This window comes from Myiozetetes cayanensis, unplaced genomic scaffold (genome assembly GCF_022539395.1).
Source record: "Myiozetetes cayanensis isolate MyiCay16 unplaced genomic scaffold, myiCay2020 scf10, whole genome shotgun sequence".
In the NCBI taxonomy this organism is placed as follows: domain Eukaryota; kingdom Metazoa; phylum Chordata; class Aves; order Passeriformes; family Tyrannidae; genus Myiozetetes; species Myiozetetes cayanensis.
The window spans coordinates 4208213-4225012 of NW_026086605.1; the positions used below are offsets into that span (position 1 = coordinate 4208213).

The 16800-nt window shown below is 42.9% G+C and overlaps 1 protein-coding gene across 1 annotated transcript in view; it reads right to left on the bottom strand.

Moving 5' to 3' along the window:
* Window positions 1-16800, bottom strand: part of ADAM12 (ADAM metallopeptidase domain 12) — a 178462-nt gene that overhangs the window by 157168 nt on the left and 4494 nt on the right. The window contains exon 2 of the mRNA XM_050305343.1: window positions 4525-4658. Coding sequence (XP_050161300.1) covers window positions 4525-4617 — 93 coding nt within the window. The 5' untranslated portion in view covers window positions 4618-4658. The remainder of the gene's footprint in view (window positions 1-4524; window positions 4659-16800) is intronic.

Here is a 16800-nt window from a genome sequence, read left to right on the forward strand (position 1 = left end):
CACTGAGCCAGAGGCTCTACAGAGGTCTAACTCTCTACAAGGTGGAGAGGTTGCTTTTCCAATCTATTTTTTACATATTGAGGTCAATGACAGTATTTTAAAAGAGCCAGGTGAGACTCACAGTGATCCAAGTGGATTGAGGGTCTAACCCATTGACAGGTATATTGTGTGCACCTACTTTCTCACAGCTAATTATTTTTCAGAAGTTGCACAGCGAAATTTGCCTGTCATTCTCTACACATCACCCAAATTTAGTGTGAAAAATGGAATTCACTGCATCATTTGAAAGCTACCTGGGCTGGCAACTCCCAAACTCAAGGCAACTTAGAGCATTTCAGGGTTTTCCAGCTTCTCATATGGCTCTTCAGAAACCACACTCAGCTCCAGGCTGCCTGGCTACAGCTCCTCCAATACCTGCCCAGATTCAGCTGTTCAAATTTGTCCTTCTTTATGGCAATTGTGTCCTGACTGGAGCACACATCTATGTATGGAGCAGTTTAATATTGTACTCAGATGGATACAGAGATCAGAATTACGAAAGTGGGTCCAAAAGCATCAAAATATGCAAAAAGTATCATCCAGTAAGGAAAGCTGCACTTCACTTGCTCATGTGCTTTCAGAAAATTCTGAAGACTGAATCTTTCAAAGCACCTGGTCAGCCTCATGATAATATTTGAGTCCTTGCAGGTGCCAATGATGGAATTACAGATCCTGCACAGCCAAGATTAGAGAAAAACCTCACACCTGAGTGACAGACACCACAACCCGAGGTCTCTGTGTTTACCTGCATAATTGATCACATCAGATACCCACAAAACGCTTCCAATTGCCCAGGAACTTCATGCATTTTAAAAATCTGGATTAAACCCTGGCTACAAAGCCAACTCCATTAATCAGTGTGTCATTTTGGGAACACGAGTGGCAGCTCAGGGCGATGCCACACCGGGATCCCCCCCCAGCACTGCAGCTATTCCATGTCTGCCCTGGATGGGCTCTGCCAGCAGCATTTCCCCCCAGTTATGAGCTTTTAAGCATAGAAATGGAGCCAAAAAAACCCTTAATGCCCATGTGAAATGCTTCCTTGTCTCTCCAAGGGGAGCCATGTGCTCCAGACTCCGGTCTAACACAGATATTACCTGACCTCCAGCTCCTGGGATGCAGGGATCTGGCACACATTAACCAGTGTGTGTCCCTAACAGGGTGTGAGGATACAAGCTGAAGCCAAACAGATGGTCTTCTAAAAATCTTCCCTAAAGTGCTCTGTGTACTAAAACATCACTTACCCAACTCTCATCAAGCTTGGCTTGATTTGCGAGTCTCAAGCCAAGTTTGAAGAAAAATATTCAGCTGGAAACATGCAGGGGGGAAAGAGTCTTTTCCCTGCACTTGAATAATATAAAAATGAAACAATTTCGTTCAAACCTTAGAAAAAATTCAGGAAAAAATAGAACCCAGCCCTCTTGGGTTTAAACCAAGCACTGAGAGAAAGGGGGGAAATCAACACAGAACGCAAAGTGCTGAGCCAAATGTAAAAAGAGAAGTGGAAGGACAACTGGAGCTGTAATGTGTGAAGAGCTATCAGCACGTTCCGTAATGCACAGAATTTCAGTGGGGACGGAAATGACATCTGCACAGAACATGGGCAGCTATTGTTTGAAGGCACAGAGAGATGTTCCACAACCCTTCAGGGTCCCAATCCCCACTGTCACACACCCACAAACGCAGTTACTCATCAGCAGCCCTGACTGGCAACAACTGGATACCCAAAATAGTAGCCACTAATTTTAGCAGCGTGTTCAGGATTAGCAACCGAATATTATATGCAGTTAATAAAAGAATTTAACTGGGAATTACTAAAATATTCTGACTGAAAATGATCTCAATTTTATGAATTCAACAAGAGATGCCAGGAGAAACCTAAACAAGCCCTAACTAGATGAACAGCATCATATAGTTGCAAAAACATACAGGTGTTTCTGTAGTAACCTCTCTTAAGTAACTATCCACATTTTATTTTTTAAATGCACTTCACTCTATAGGACACTGACAGGACAAGGGGAAACGGCCCTAAGTTGGGCCAGAGGAGGTTCACTTTGGATATTAGGAAAAGTTCCTTCACTGAAAGAGTGGTTAAGCATTGGATGAGGCTCCCCCAGGGCAATATTGGAGTCCCCATCCCTGGAGGTGTCTAAATTTAAAACTGGGGTTTGCCTACCATTCATTTGAACTGCCATTCTTAGGAAGCACCGAAATCATCAGATGTCCTCGAAAAAGTACACCCCAACTGTGCTAAAGTAAAACCAGGTTAGAGCTGGTTAGAAACTTTTTTTTTCTTTTCCCCTCATTAAATGGAATTTTCTTGCTACTGCTGAGCAGGTTTGTGTGTTTGTGCCATGAGAAAGTGTGACTGGTCTCAGATTTTTTTTGCTCCTGCTCTGCACAGTGTACAGCCCTCAAGCAGAAAGTCATTAGCTTAATAATCATTCCTGACAGATTCCAAATGAGAGATTCCAACAGATACTGCAGTGACTCCTGGGGTAAATAAAAGGACAGTTTTATCTCCAAGATGGGAGAGAAAGAGCACACTGCACTAAATGAAAGCGTGGTTTCCCAGAGACTAATTGTTAAGCAGGAGTATTTATGGGCAGAGGATTGGAGAGTGGCGCTATCACTGCCAGGCAATTATCTATACACTAATAACTTTAATACTTTGGCATTTTTATAGCCACTCCATTATTTATTTTACTATATCTTCTATTGCAATACCATTCCCCTGCTTACAAGTACATACTTTTTTAACTTCATATACAATTAAAATAAAACAGAGGGACACTCTGAAATGAGTTGAAGAACAATAGATCCTATTTAACCATCAAGTACAACAGCATTTAACTTTTGTGCTTTTGATCAATATTTATGTGACAAGCTATTCATTACACTTCTCTACCAGTTTAAAGCTGTTGTTCTTCCCACAGCCTGATGTGCACTTTTGTGTGTTTAATTTATGTTTCCATGGAAAAGAAGTATTCAAAGGGAAAAAAAAAAAAAAGTGCTGATACAGCACGTGGATCTTTCTACCAAGCCACAAATCTTTTCTAATGTTCATCTTAAACTGAAAGTAATTCTGGGAAACAAATTAACGGTATAAATCACATTATCATTACTCACAGAAAGATATTCTGTTGTAACTCTCTCGGAAAGCTACAGTGAGTAGCTAAAAGGCCTCTATATGGAGAGTGCCTGTTTCTAATTAAATTATCTAAAAATAGAGTTGCACATACATCCAGGACCAAGCCATCTGTGTTATCTCTCCAAGATAAGCCCCTGTACACCCACTATGATATCCCTTTCATCACTGTGGAGATTCAAAACTGGGACTGGCCCTCCTTTCCTATTTAGGATGTGAAAAAGAGAACAAAAATTTTAATCCAGACAAGATTTTTGAAACTCAGAGCCCTTGTTTTGAAATACCTTTTCACACCTACTTCTGTCAATCAGCAATGTGACTCAAAGCCTTGTCCTGCAAGCAATGGCAGCAAAGTCGGATTTCTCCATGAAACACTTTCCCAATCCAGTAGTGAAAGCTGTTTCTAATGGGCTCTCTTCTCTCTTTGCACTGTTTTCATATGATGATTTTTGCCTGGTTTTTTTGTTTGTTTTTTACTATTTAAAAATTTAACTTTTTTCCTCCTCATCCTGATAATTAAAAGACGGACATAAAAAGTGAGTTGTAACCAAACTGGACCTGAGGTAAAAGTTTGGGCAAGAGATTCCCATGACATCTTTGGTGATAATAAACAACAAACCATCTTCATACTTCAAGAAGGAGACCAAGCAGACAAAAACCAGCCCTTTTCTCCTAAAAGCAGCTACACATACTATCTGCCAATGTCTGAGGGGAAAAAAAAGTGAGAAAGCTTATCAGGGCCTGTGAAGAGGGGGAAACAATCTCTGTTTGGCCAGAGACAGAGGCAGATTATCCTTTGTTAGGCAGGGAGAAAGCAGAGTGTGAAGGGAGAGTCACCCCTGACTCCCAACCCAGCACATGGGATGGAATTTGGGAGCTGCCTCCCATAACTGGGAATTATCTCCAGGTAATGCCTCAGGCTGCAGACAGCACAGCAACATTATTTACACTGTTCCTTAAAGTTCTTGCTGTCAGACTCTATTTACTCAAACAAATGTGGTTGTTGTGTTTGCCCCTCAATTTTGGGGCTGTTTTGCTGTTCCATGATACAATCTCGAGCAATGAAATTATTATCATTCCACTTCGGCCATCAGAAAGAAGAATGCACTCTGCAGAAAACAGCTATTAATTTTAACCAAACACCTTATCCATTTCTTAAATTACATAAAGTAACAAATTTAGATATACAACAAAAATATAAAAACCACTCCATAACCTTTATGATAAACCTATATCATAAGATCAATCTGTGATGAAGAAAGTGCATTTAATTCCCCCTAAAACCTTTGAGCTGTTACACACTTTAGAATAAAATAGTAGGCAAAATGAAGACTAACCTTTGAATAAATGGCTTTTACTGGTCTCCACTGTTCTCCATTCAAAAGGAAGGGAATTGTTATCTCATAATCTTTTGACTGGTCCTTTGACATCTGCTGTCTCGGGGACTCCAATTTGCTGTCCACATTCTCACCTGTGGAGAGGGAAAAGCATTTCAGGTTAGTCATGAGGAGCATCTGACAACATGAACCTTGTTATTTAAGGGACCTGGCAGCACTTTTGAAAAGGAAATAATTCAGGAAAGAATTAAACATTAAAACACTGTAGGGTCATGCTGTCGGTGTCAAAATCAACACAAATTTTGAAGAGAGCTGGGCTTCAGGGAGAGAAGTTGGAGGTTGATTAGATGGTGTCCTTCTGTGGCAGCAGAAGACTAAGACTGTACATAAGGGGTAAAGATACCAGGGTGCAAAGATAAAAAGAACAAGGATGCACATTCTCATTAGTGGGGAGAAAAAAAGTCTGGAAGTGAATAGAAACTGTCATTGAAATAACACTCTACTCCTACACAGGCAGATGACTTCAATTCATCCTACCAGGTCAAAAAGCTACTTGCATGCAGCATTTATCAAGGATTTCCCCCCCTCCCTAAAAACACACTAATGGCAACGTGCCTGTCAAAGCAGAGCCTGAAAACCAGTGTCACAGTGCAAGATTTGGAAAAGGTTTTGAGAATAAATCTTCAAGGGAAGATAGGGATGGCTTCCAGGTGCCATGGGACAGTCCAAACACTGGCAGGGTTTGACCATCACACTGGCCCCTCTGGTGCTCTTGGATGAGGATGAGACCTGAGATTTCACAGTTGCTCTAGAAATGTGTTCATCCTGCACTAAGGTGGAGAGAGGTCAGTGTTACCTCTCCTCCTCCTTTCCCCCATCCCCTCTGAGCTACAAGGTGCAGAGGGAAGGTGACAGGGCAGAGTTTTGGCAGCTAAACCATGCCCAGGGCTGAACCAGGTATGGGGGAGCGAGGAGAGCTGTGGGGTCAGACCTGCCCACACAGCCCAGCGCTCAGTGCTGCCGTCCCAGCCACCTGACCCACCCTCACACATTCTGAGGATCAAGAGTTACATTTTGAGCAGAATCACCTCAATTAAATAACTGTTAAAATTAGCTTAAAAACATCTGTGCAGTCCTTACAGCGAAGCCGATGTGAGAGGAAGGCAAGTTGGGTATTTCCCAACATGCTTTCAAAAATATGGCACTTTGCCTAAAACACCAAAAAAAACCACCAAGATAAAAAGATAAAGAACTCTGGAGAGAGGAAAGTTGCTTGTCATACACGGTTCTTACACCCCCTCAGAACAGCCCAAGCCCAAGTGACAGGGTTCTGGGAGGACACAAAGCTGGTCCTTGCAAGGGATGGTCCAAACCTGGCCCACGGTTGGGTTCACCCCTGTGGAGGCGTTTGAGATACCATCTCAATCTGCCAAAGGGGGTCTAGACAGAACCTCAAACCCTTTATTCTCATTACCAGGCTTGAAGCTCCCTGCACAGAACAGAAATTTATGAAGCATATCTCAGTGAAATGAGAAAAGCTTGGCTCTAGCTCCGATCTCCCTTTTTCTTGGCTCACTAGAGCAGGCTCAGCTATAGGAATTAAATGACTCAGGCCCTTCTATTATTTTGTAGGATTTGCATTCTGAAAGTTTCATGAGATCTAAATTTTAAGAAACCCTATGGGGATCCTTATCCCCCCATGTCTGCGTGGTTTCCACGTAGCCTGAGCCCACGAGGCTGCAGGGAGATATCAGGAATCATCAAAGTCTTTCTGCTGCTCCTACATGTGCAAGTTGCCTTTCTTATTAATTCTGCAAAGCATTAACTTCACAGCACTACCCAAAACTGAAGAAAAGGGGAGGGATCAGCATTTGTGCACAGATGTGTTACTCCCTAAATATAGACAGCACAGCCCCAAAAGTGCAACAGCTATAAAAATATCACGGGATGAGGGAAGAAAATCCACCCAAAGCGTGGTTCAATTTTGCCACTCCTCCTTCTCTTCCATCCCCAATGAAGGGATGCTTGTGGTGCATAACAAAGTAAGGTTACAATGAGCAAATTGAATCTTGCACACATGGTTATTTATCCGCACGCTGAAAACACGCCTAGTGCAGAAGTGTTGATAGTCTGGAGACAGACATCAAGACAGGTTTATGGGCAGCAGTTATATCTTTATTGGAAAAGATAATTTATTTGGGGGGAAACAAAGCAGACAAGCTTTAGGGCTCGCAAGCTCCTCTGAAGCCACGGCATTTATAAAACACGAGATCAATTTCTGTCTGGTCGCTTTCCTTCGAGCAGATATTTGGCTGCTTATCTGAATGTTTTTATTTAAATTATTGGGTGTGATAAAAATCACAGCTTCCTGCGGAAGGCAGAGGAAGCACTGCAGCCCAGTCCTGGGCCTCATTCTGGAGAGCATTTGGGCACAGGCTTAAAGTTATGCACTTGCTTAACTCCCAGCTGCCCTCGGTGTGATATATGCACAGTGTAGTTTCTTTTGTAAATCAAATAACAGTGTTTTGCTGAGGTAAGCTGATTATATTCCTGGGCTACGAATATTCCTGAAAGGCTACAAAATGAAGAGACCTGTTTCATTGATAAATAAACTCTAGATCAGGTTTTAAATGTAAAAGTACAGGGCAGATAAAAATGCAACATTTTTAAATAGGATCCAGCAGCCTGATTGCAAAGCTTCAATGAACAGAGTGCAGAAAATAAGGGATCACAGCCAGTGAAGGGCAACCCACACTTATTCACCTGAGTGGGGAGAGTCTGAAAGTCTACTGAGGCTGACCAAACAACAGGACGCAGACACGGGTAGAGGAAGATTCTAAATCAGGAGGAAAAACCAAACCAAACCAAACCAAAAAAAAAAAAAAAAAAGCAAAAAAAAAACCACAAAAAAAAACCACACAAAAAAATAAAACAACACTAGAAGGAAGGCGGGGGGGAAAAAAAAGTAGACATAGATGTTGAAGTGTCCAGAAAACTTTGAAAAAATGGGACAAAAATGGGTAGGTACAAAGGTGGGACAGCTGCTGGCAACCTCAGAGAACCTTCAGCATGCACAGCCCTCACCTCAGGCAGGGCTGGAAACCCCGAAGAATTTATCTCAGTGAGGGATGTTTTACCCAAGCTCTTGCCCAATGGCTGAACAAAACACAGTCCCAGTTCTCTCCTGTTGGTTTTGGGCCACCCAGCTCTGAATGCAAGCCCAGCCCTCCCAAGGAGCATCCAAGGGGCACCAGGAGAGGAGCAGGACGGGATGGGAGAGGACATCTGTGCTAAGGAAGGGTTTCCATCACCTCGATCACATCCCCTGAGCTCCCAGGGCTGCAGTTCCTCATGCACACAGACATGCTGGTATTTCCTCTCTGCCACTCTCCATCTCCCTTCCCCATTTTCATTAGGATTTCTTTGAAGCTGGAACCATTAGAGTTGTTTGTGTTACATTAATAATGAGGCCTCTTCTCCACGGGGACTCTTGGTACTACAGCAACATAAATAGTGCAATAATTGAAATCAGAGAATTGAAATTTCGGTAATGTGTCATGAGAGGAGAAGAAAATCAGGCCATCTGCAATACCAGAAACTTTTATTAGACCCAGGTTTCCTATCTTTTCTGTCACATGCACCTACTTACTCACCTACTTATTTTCCATTTCAGTGAAATTCTGTCCAGTCCTTCCTGACTCAGGCTCGTCTCCCCCTTTTTCCCATGAAAACCTTCACAGTTGTGTCTCTCTGTTTTCTATTTTCAGCCTGCACTGAAGGTAACTCTTTTGATCCACAAGCAGCCCACAAGCTGATGCAGCGTCCTTTATTCTTTTTTTTCCCCCCACTAATATAAAAGCTACTTTGTACAAATAGCGAGATAAGAAGTTGTTACCTGTCAGTGACTTTTTTGCGGGGCTTAAATATTTTTCATCTGCCGTGTACTCCTACAACTTTTCTCCTTTGCACAGTATCATGCAAGGACTTGTTGGCAAAGAAGTTAAAGAGCAGTTTTCATCTTTTCGCTTTGTATTTCAGTTCCTCTGAGCTCTGTGCAAAAGAAACTCTGAGCTTGTGACGTGACATCTTTGCTCAGCGGCCGCTGCCTCCCGAAGAAGCCCAGACATACTCCAGATTTGCATTTACTTAAAATTAATAAGCTTTTAGGGAGGCAGTGCAATTTATTTGTCCCTATGATAAACAGAGAGGTGAACGCTGCCAGTGCTGAGTGGCTCTGGATAAAGTAGGATTAAGTGGAAGGAAAAACAGAATGTGTCCCACGCAATGCACGCCCCAACCATCCTGGCAGTGCTGGTTGTGCTCTCCTGGCACAGTGAAGGAGAAGAGTCAGACCTGGGGTGGTTTATAAACACCATCCATCTGTTATCACACAGATTTACAGTAAAGTTCATTATAATGCTGTGCTTCCTTCCCATTGTGGATGGTCACGTTTTGGGAGTCCCATCCACATACCTTGGCCCACACACAATAACATGATTAACAGAATCATAAAATGGTTTGAGTTGGAAGGGACTTTACAGCTCATCCAGTTCCACCCCCTACCATGGGCAGGGACACCTTCCACTAGCCCAGATTGCTCCAAGCTCTGTCCAGCCTGGCCTTGGACACTTCCAGGGATGGGGCAGCCACAGCTTCTCTGCCCAACCTGTGCCAGGGCCTCCCCACCCTCACAGCCAAGAATTCCTTCCTAATGTCCCATCTATCCCTGCCCTCTGGCAGTGGGAAGCCATTCCCCCTTCTCCTGTCCCTCCATCCCTTGTCCAAAGTCACTCTCCAGCTCTTCTGGAGCCCCTTTAGGCACTGGAAGAGGCTTTAAGGTCTCCCTGGAGCCTTCTCTTCTCCAGGCTGAGCAATCTCAGCTCTCAGCCTTTCTTCACAGGAGCATCAGTCATGAGGCACTCAAGTCACAGAACCCTAAGAAAGCCCAGTCAGGGCCCCAGTGATGCTGTGGGATGCCCATCTCTATCCCAATCTGCAGCCCTTTCCCCACCACACTGTGCCCACTGCACTTACTGCTGAGTGATGAAAATAACAGAAGAGGGAGAATAAAAAAGGTTAAATTAAATTAAATTGAATTATCCTTGTGTTAACTTTTCTATTACAAATGGGCTCAGAATTGTAAGTCACAGCCTACCTACATTTTCCTCTGCAACAAAACACCAATGCTTCGGAATAATCTCAGGATAGAAAATAGAAATAGCACAGAGCAATCTTTCAGCAAACCAAGAACAGCCAAGGGCAGTGCTCTGTACTGCAGGGCTTTGGCAATGCCCTGCAAGTCAGGAAGGATGTACTTTATCCCTTTCCTTCCTCATTTTCTTCCGCTTCCTCAGCTTAGTTGGTGGGATCCATGACCTGGATGGGTCATTCCTGGCTGCAGAGGAAGGGATTTACACACGGCAGCTCCCAGCACTCACTCAGCCATTGCCCACTGGTTTTGTGGTCCTGAGCCATCCCCACAGGCTCTGCCCCCAGACAGCTTCCCCTGGAACACCTCAGCTCTGCTCTGTGTCCCCCAGCCCCAAAAAGCTATGCAGGAATCTCAACAGAGCCACCACTGCCAACAGTGATGCCCATCAGTGGGCAAAGAGCTTTATCCCCCCATCAGTCACTCTTCTCTCATTTGGGATGGTTCTTCTACCACCTCCACACTCAAAATAGAGCTTTTTGATCTCAAATTGCCAAGCTTACACACTGAGAGAGGAGGACCAAGTATTGCCCTTCAAGATGGAAGTGAACTTCAGAATATTTAAGAAGGGGGTGAAACAGGGTAAGAAGAGGAGTCTATCCACAAGCACCTCACTAACCAACCAGGCAAGGGAAAGTTTCTACCAAGGTTCAGTAAGAAAATATATTAGGATTAACCCTGGTATTTTTACCAGCAGCCTTTTCTCAATGTGCACAGGTGTCCTGAAATCCAGTGCTCTGAGTTGGGACATGATGTCTGCACAGAGAAGACCAGGAATATTACAAGAGAATCCAACAGCTTGTAGGTTGGAGCAAAGGGTTGAAACCAAGCAGTAGAGGGTGGAGGGTTGTACCCTTAGGGATCATTAAGTTTCCTGCTCCAACCATTAATCTTCAAAGGCAAGTGACACCAGAATGACCCACACATGCTCTTCAGCACAACACTGATAACACTGCATCAGGAGAGGTGTGTCAGGGAATATCAGATATCCAAGTTACTCCTGGGAGCTGGCAATAGCAGCACATCTGGAATGCTGTGGGCATTTCTCCTCACCTGCATTCACGGAAGATTAATTGAGCCTGGAGCTGGTGGATTGGAAAGGCTGCCAGGGCAAGCAGGGAAGTGGAAAGACTGAATTTCAAGAAGGAAACTAAAATAATTACTTTATATAATCTAAAAACCAAAGATGACAGGCCCCATGACTGTCCTTTAGCTTTCTATACCACTTGGTATTTATCTTGCCAGTCCTGATATATTTATAGGTGGCAAGAGTATAAAGTAGCCATACATAAAGCAAGATAGGATTCCAATATAGAACTTCTGAGCACAGAGGATCACATCCAGCTCCTGTGCATCAAAGGAAAAAAAAAATATTTCAAAATCTACTTGCTTTAAATGGAAATTGTTAACATTAGGGCTCAGACTATATCATGCCAAATGAAAAAAAACCCAAAAAAAAGTGTCAACTATCCAACTATGTGGCCAAGGTGTGGGGATGTGTGATTCCAGTCCTCTATTTCACTCCATCTTCCAGCAAAAGCCCAAACATCACCCAAGTTAAACATTATCCAGGCACAGGTCTTGCTGAAACCACCTCCTAGAATGGTACCCGTTCTGTCTGAGACAGGAAAAATAAATTTGTGCTTAATAAAATCACAGAATCACAGGATGGTTTGGGTTGGAAGGGACCTTAAAGACCATCTAGTCCAACCCCTGACATGGGCAGGGACACCTTCCAATATCCCAGGATGTACCAAGGCCCATCCAGCCTGGCCTTGGACACTTCCAGGGACGGGGCAGCCACAGCTTCTCTGGGCATTAATATAACAAAAATGCCAAAAAATAATGATATTGCATAATAAATGTGAAAACGCTGCAAAATAAACATATATATAATATAATAATAATAATAAACAATAAACCTAATGTGTAATGGTTAAAGAAAGTATGCCCAATAACTTGCATAGGGCCAACTAAGCAATAACTTGGATTTTACACTAATCAGCAGCTGAGAACAGACACCCTCTCAAAAGAAAGGACAAAAATCAGGAACTTCACCACACTGATAAGGTGCTTCCCATTATCCCACTTACAGCACTCAGGCAGCTTTATAAAAGGCAGCACATAACATGCCAGGCTCTGCCCTCCTCCACATATATAAGCACAAAACCTGGCCTTTTGTGCATAAAGTAAAACTCTTATCTCTTGCAGTAAAATTTTTATTAGTTCAAAACCCTACATTATTTTTCCATCTAAACTTTGCTCACCTAAGCAGTGCATTGAGTCTCTTTACAAAATCTGGTAGAATTAGTCCTTTCATGGCCTGCCTGGAAAATAACTATTTAAAAAAAAAAAAAAAAAAAAAGGAAAAATAGGCAAACCACCTAACTAAACACAAAGTTTTACTTGTTTTCTCTCTTCTCCCCACATTCTCAAACCTAAGAGCTCCAGCATTTAAGCAACTAATTCCATGGATCTTCTTGACTTGAATCTCCTCCTTTCCTTCACGTTGCAAAATTACTGCTCATGTACAGAAATTCTTAAAACATGAAAAGTCAGCAAAAGGTCTTTGATGAGCCTGAGGAGAAGCAGTAGTAAGATGACTCCATGCATTTCTGAATTTAATTTTCTGTTCTTTTGGCTTCTAATAGGAAAAGATCCTCTCTCCAGCCTGACAGGTCTGTCACCATCGGAGTGTTCCGTGTAGGGCTCCGTGACACGTCCACGGATCTTCCACTCCGAGCAGCTCCTTGAGCACCAACTGCTCAGATGAGAAACAGGGGTTTGAGACCCACTGAATCCCCAGTAACTAAACAGCATTAAAAACATGCTTTTTGATATTTCAGGTTTGTGATTCTGAGAACCATCTCCTGTCATCGCTCGTTCTTGCACTGTTATTCCCTTCCTAAATCGAGTTCTGCCGATGAAATAATCGGTGACAGGGAACGGCCCTCCCACCCTTCCCCCTTGAAATCCCATAAACTCCATGGGATAAGTCATGTGTTCGACATTTTAACAGGGACATGGAGGGAAAACCTCAATTTGAAGCAACTTGCTGCTCTTCTCCACCAAATACCCCGTGCTCGGTGTCACCATGCGAGCAGCTGAACAAACCAGCGACACATATTAGGGCAAAAAACGGAGAGGGAGGGGGGAAAAAAAGACAAACTAAAATGTTCATCGTGGAACATACCCCCTAAGCAGTTGGATCATCTTAATCTTCAAGCTTCTGTAATACAACTGTTGGAAGGCTCTAAGTCTGCGCACAATAAAGTGCTTTATTCAGGGAACCATATGACTCCATCAGTCATTCAAGCACATGTTTGGCACAGATTGAAAGTGAAAAGCATAGCTAAGGCAAATATTTCAAAACTGAACTTGTCTTCCTAACACACATGGTTTATATATTGGTGTAATATCTATATAACTTTTCAGTTCTCATATAGAGTAATGTCATGGCTGAAGTACAAAATGATGTCTGCTGCACCAGGCACCAGAGCTCTTCTCGGCAGCTAACACATGCCAAAAAGCCATTTACCAGAAAATTAAAAGGGAACTATCACACTTGACAGGTCCTCAAGACAAAAAAAAAAAAAACAAAGGCAAAAAAAAAAAAAAAAAAATCAGCTTTTGTTCCTTCTAATTCCTGAATCTTTCTCAAATCAGGATGCTACACCACCCCTTGCTGGAGAGCTGTGCTGTTACAAATCCAGGACAGCCGGTTCCTTCCTCCTCACGAGCCCGAGATCTGTCTCCTCTGTTTGCAGAGGAAATATTGCTCATCACAGAGAGTTCCTCCTGCTGATGCAAATGCGATTAGAGCAATCTTGGGAGAGCACAGTGTGATTAAGGCATAAGTAATGTGAGAAGGATTTGGGCTCTCATTATACAAAATACATATTGAAATGCACTCAAGGAAAGAAGCCAGTATATATCTCAATATCCTCCCTGTTCTCGAGAACAAAATGTGACAAGTGGAGTTTTGAGAACAACATTTGCCATTGACTGCAGGAGGGGGCAGGGAGACTGCAGAACATTTCAAATAGCCAAAACCCAGCTTTAGGATGTGTATAGAATATATACAGAGACTATATTTGGGAAACAGCTGTCCAGCCTCATTTGTGATGCCGTTACGTTTGACTGAAGAATTACTATTCAGAACCAGTCCAAAGACAGAGTTGTCTTTTTTTTTCCTAGAAGAGAACACTTCAAAACACGAGAGAAATAAAGCAGCAGAGCCCTGAACCAAAGGGCATTTCAGCACACCAGGTGATGGGGGTGCAGAGAGAGGTTCCCTCCAAGGCAGAGCTCAGTGCCTGGAGTTCACAGAAGAGGGCAAGTTATAAATGCAAGACTCAAACCCAAAGTAGCTTTGGAAAGTGTGTGACACAACAGCTTAGGACAACTTCTGTCCTCTTGCTGCAAATCCTGTTTTAAGCTGCTGCTTTTCCAAGCCCTGATGCACACCATACCCATTTTCCCAGCCATTCCTTTCGTAAAAACAAGCAGGAAGGGAATAACAGTGGATAAAAATCATCAGAGGTTGTACAGTGGCTTTCCCACAGGTGTTTCCAGGATGCCATAGTGAAGGATGTCCCATCATAACTCAGCAGCACCCCAGCATAGGTGTTACTGGGGCATATCTGCTTTTTCCTAAAGTGCTGCTCCTTCCCCAAAGGATCCCAGTCCCACAGGTTCTTATTTTGACTATGAACTCAGCCCTCAGTTCCAACGAGGCAGCACCTACCAAAAGCACTTACTGAAGAAGAGAAATAATAACCTCTGTTTTACAAGCACAGGCACAACTAATCCCTAGAGCTCCAATGGCAAAGAACAAGGTACTAAATATATATTCACTTTTCAGCAGTGAGTCCAGATAATTATGTGAAAATCCAGATCCAATGTTCCTCCCCATCTCCTCCCCTCCAAACCCTCATGAAAGGCTACTTTCACTGAGTGAAGTTCAAATCGCCCTCCAAAACACAATTTCCTCTTGCTCTTTCAAAAGGTACAGTACAATCCTTCCCTCCAATGATTTACTGGCCTCCCTCACCGAGTACAAGGAACCCTCAGCACAGCTGAATTGAGGGATGTTCCTTCCTGGATACAATCACTGGTGAAAAGCACTGCTGAGTGGGAGCTGGAGTTGTGCTCATCACAGGCACACAAATCATTCATTCAGATTTCTCTGGGAAATCACACTGAAAACACAGCAAAGCCAGCTGAAGTGAATTTCGGTATTAATTTAGGTAAGAATGCATGGGAAGTGATTTGTAGTTCTTTCCCAAGCCTAGAAAATGAGCTACTGGGCTGGGGAGTTTACATCCATCAGGAGTTCTTGTTTGTATGGGAATACCTGCTACTCACATTACACAGCAGCAGAAAGAGAAAAATTAACTGCACCTGTACTAACATAAACTGTCACTGAAGTCTCTCTTCTGGTTTTTAAAACACGAGTGAAAAGAAAACTTTGAGTTAATGTTCTTAATGTTCTTGAAGCCACCTATCCTGCTCAGGTTTATGTGTGTGACCGTACAGCAACTGTCAGCGTAAGCACTGGATGGGTCCATAACTCCTGACTTTCCCATATTCCTTCAGGAGATGAGCTACAGGAGCAATGAACATTTATTTTTATGGTTTCCCCAGGGCAGGATGTCTTCCCAGGTCACCCACACAGCTTTGCTCATCTTGCCTACACATCCTCTGATGGTACAAAACAGAACTTCAGCATCAGTTTGTACAAAGGAGGCAGATCCATGGAGCTGAGACAATTAATTCCAGCTGAGGATCCACAAACACAAACAAGGAATGCAGACCACACAAAGTAAGCCCCTTCTTTCTAATGACTGAAGATTTAAATTGCAAGAGGAGAGATTTAGATGGGATATAGGGAAGAAATTCTTCCCTGTGAGGGTGGGGAGGCCCTGGCACAGGTTGCCCAGAGAAGCTGTGGCTGCCCCATCCCTGGAAGTGTCCAAGGCCAGGTTGGATGGGGCTTGGAGCAACCTGGGCTAGTGGAAGGTGTCCCTGCCAATGGCAGGGGATGGAACAAGATGATCTTCAAGGTCTCTTTCAACCCAAACCAGTCTGTGACGTTCAGTGAGGAACCATTGCTGCACACTGACAGTGCTGCTGGATGGAAACACTGGTCATGCTCAGCCCCACACATGATCAGGCCCAAATCTTTACCTCTGCTTAAATGTAGCATTATGATAAAGTCCAGATCTTTTATTTTTTTTTAATGTTGGGGTTTTTTTACATGACTGTAACAAAACAATCCCATAAATGCTTGGATTCAGTGAAGTTTATATCCTAATATATTCTTTCAAAAGTAAACAGTCACACATGAGGTTTATTTATCTTCCAGCTGCTTTCAGAATTAGAATGTATTAAAAAAAAAAAAAAAGGCAAGAAAACAGCAAACTTACACCATTGTCAGAACAAGGTTTTTCACTTAATGCATATGGCACATACTATTAGACTAAACTTCCAGGGACTGACACAGTTCCTCTTAACAAATATTTCAAAATAAACTAATTAAAGATTCTTTTGTGCCAAATTCTACATCCAGCTTTTTATGCCTTCATGGGTATTATCCAGCATAGCTAACACACCATGAAACATTTTACTTCTTGCCTTATTACATCATATATTTTGGACAAGAAGGAACTTGTTCTTCTAATGAATGGGTTTAGCATGTTGACCTCGTGAATGGACAATCTCCCGCCCCCAAACTAACCAAATATTTCTCATCCTGGCTCCAAGTCATGGAAAGCAGCAAACTCATTTATATGGGGTGTGGGGAAAAAAAAAAAAAAAAAAAATCAGTGAAACAACCTGAATTGATTTAACAGAGGATCAACATTTCTGATTAGATGATGAAGTTCAAATCACTCCCTGAAGCACCAATGCCAACATCACACTCAATACCAACGCAGCCTCAAACTCTTGCATGACACTAAAAAGAGAAGGGTCAACATTCTGGAGCAGGGGTCCAATTTAAACCCTTTGCTCTGTGCTAGCCAGAAACAAAAGGGATTGACCTTTGGGGCTGCACTGTCCTATCA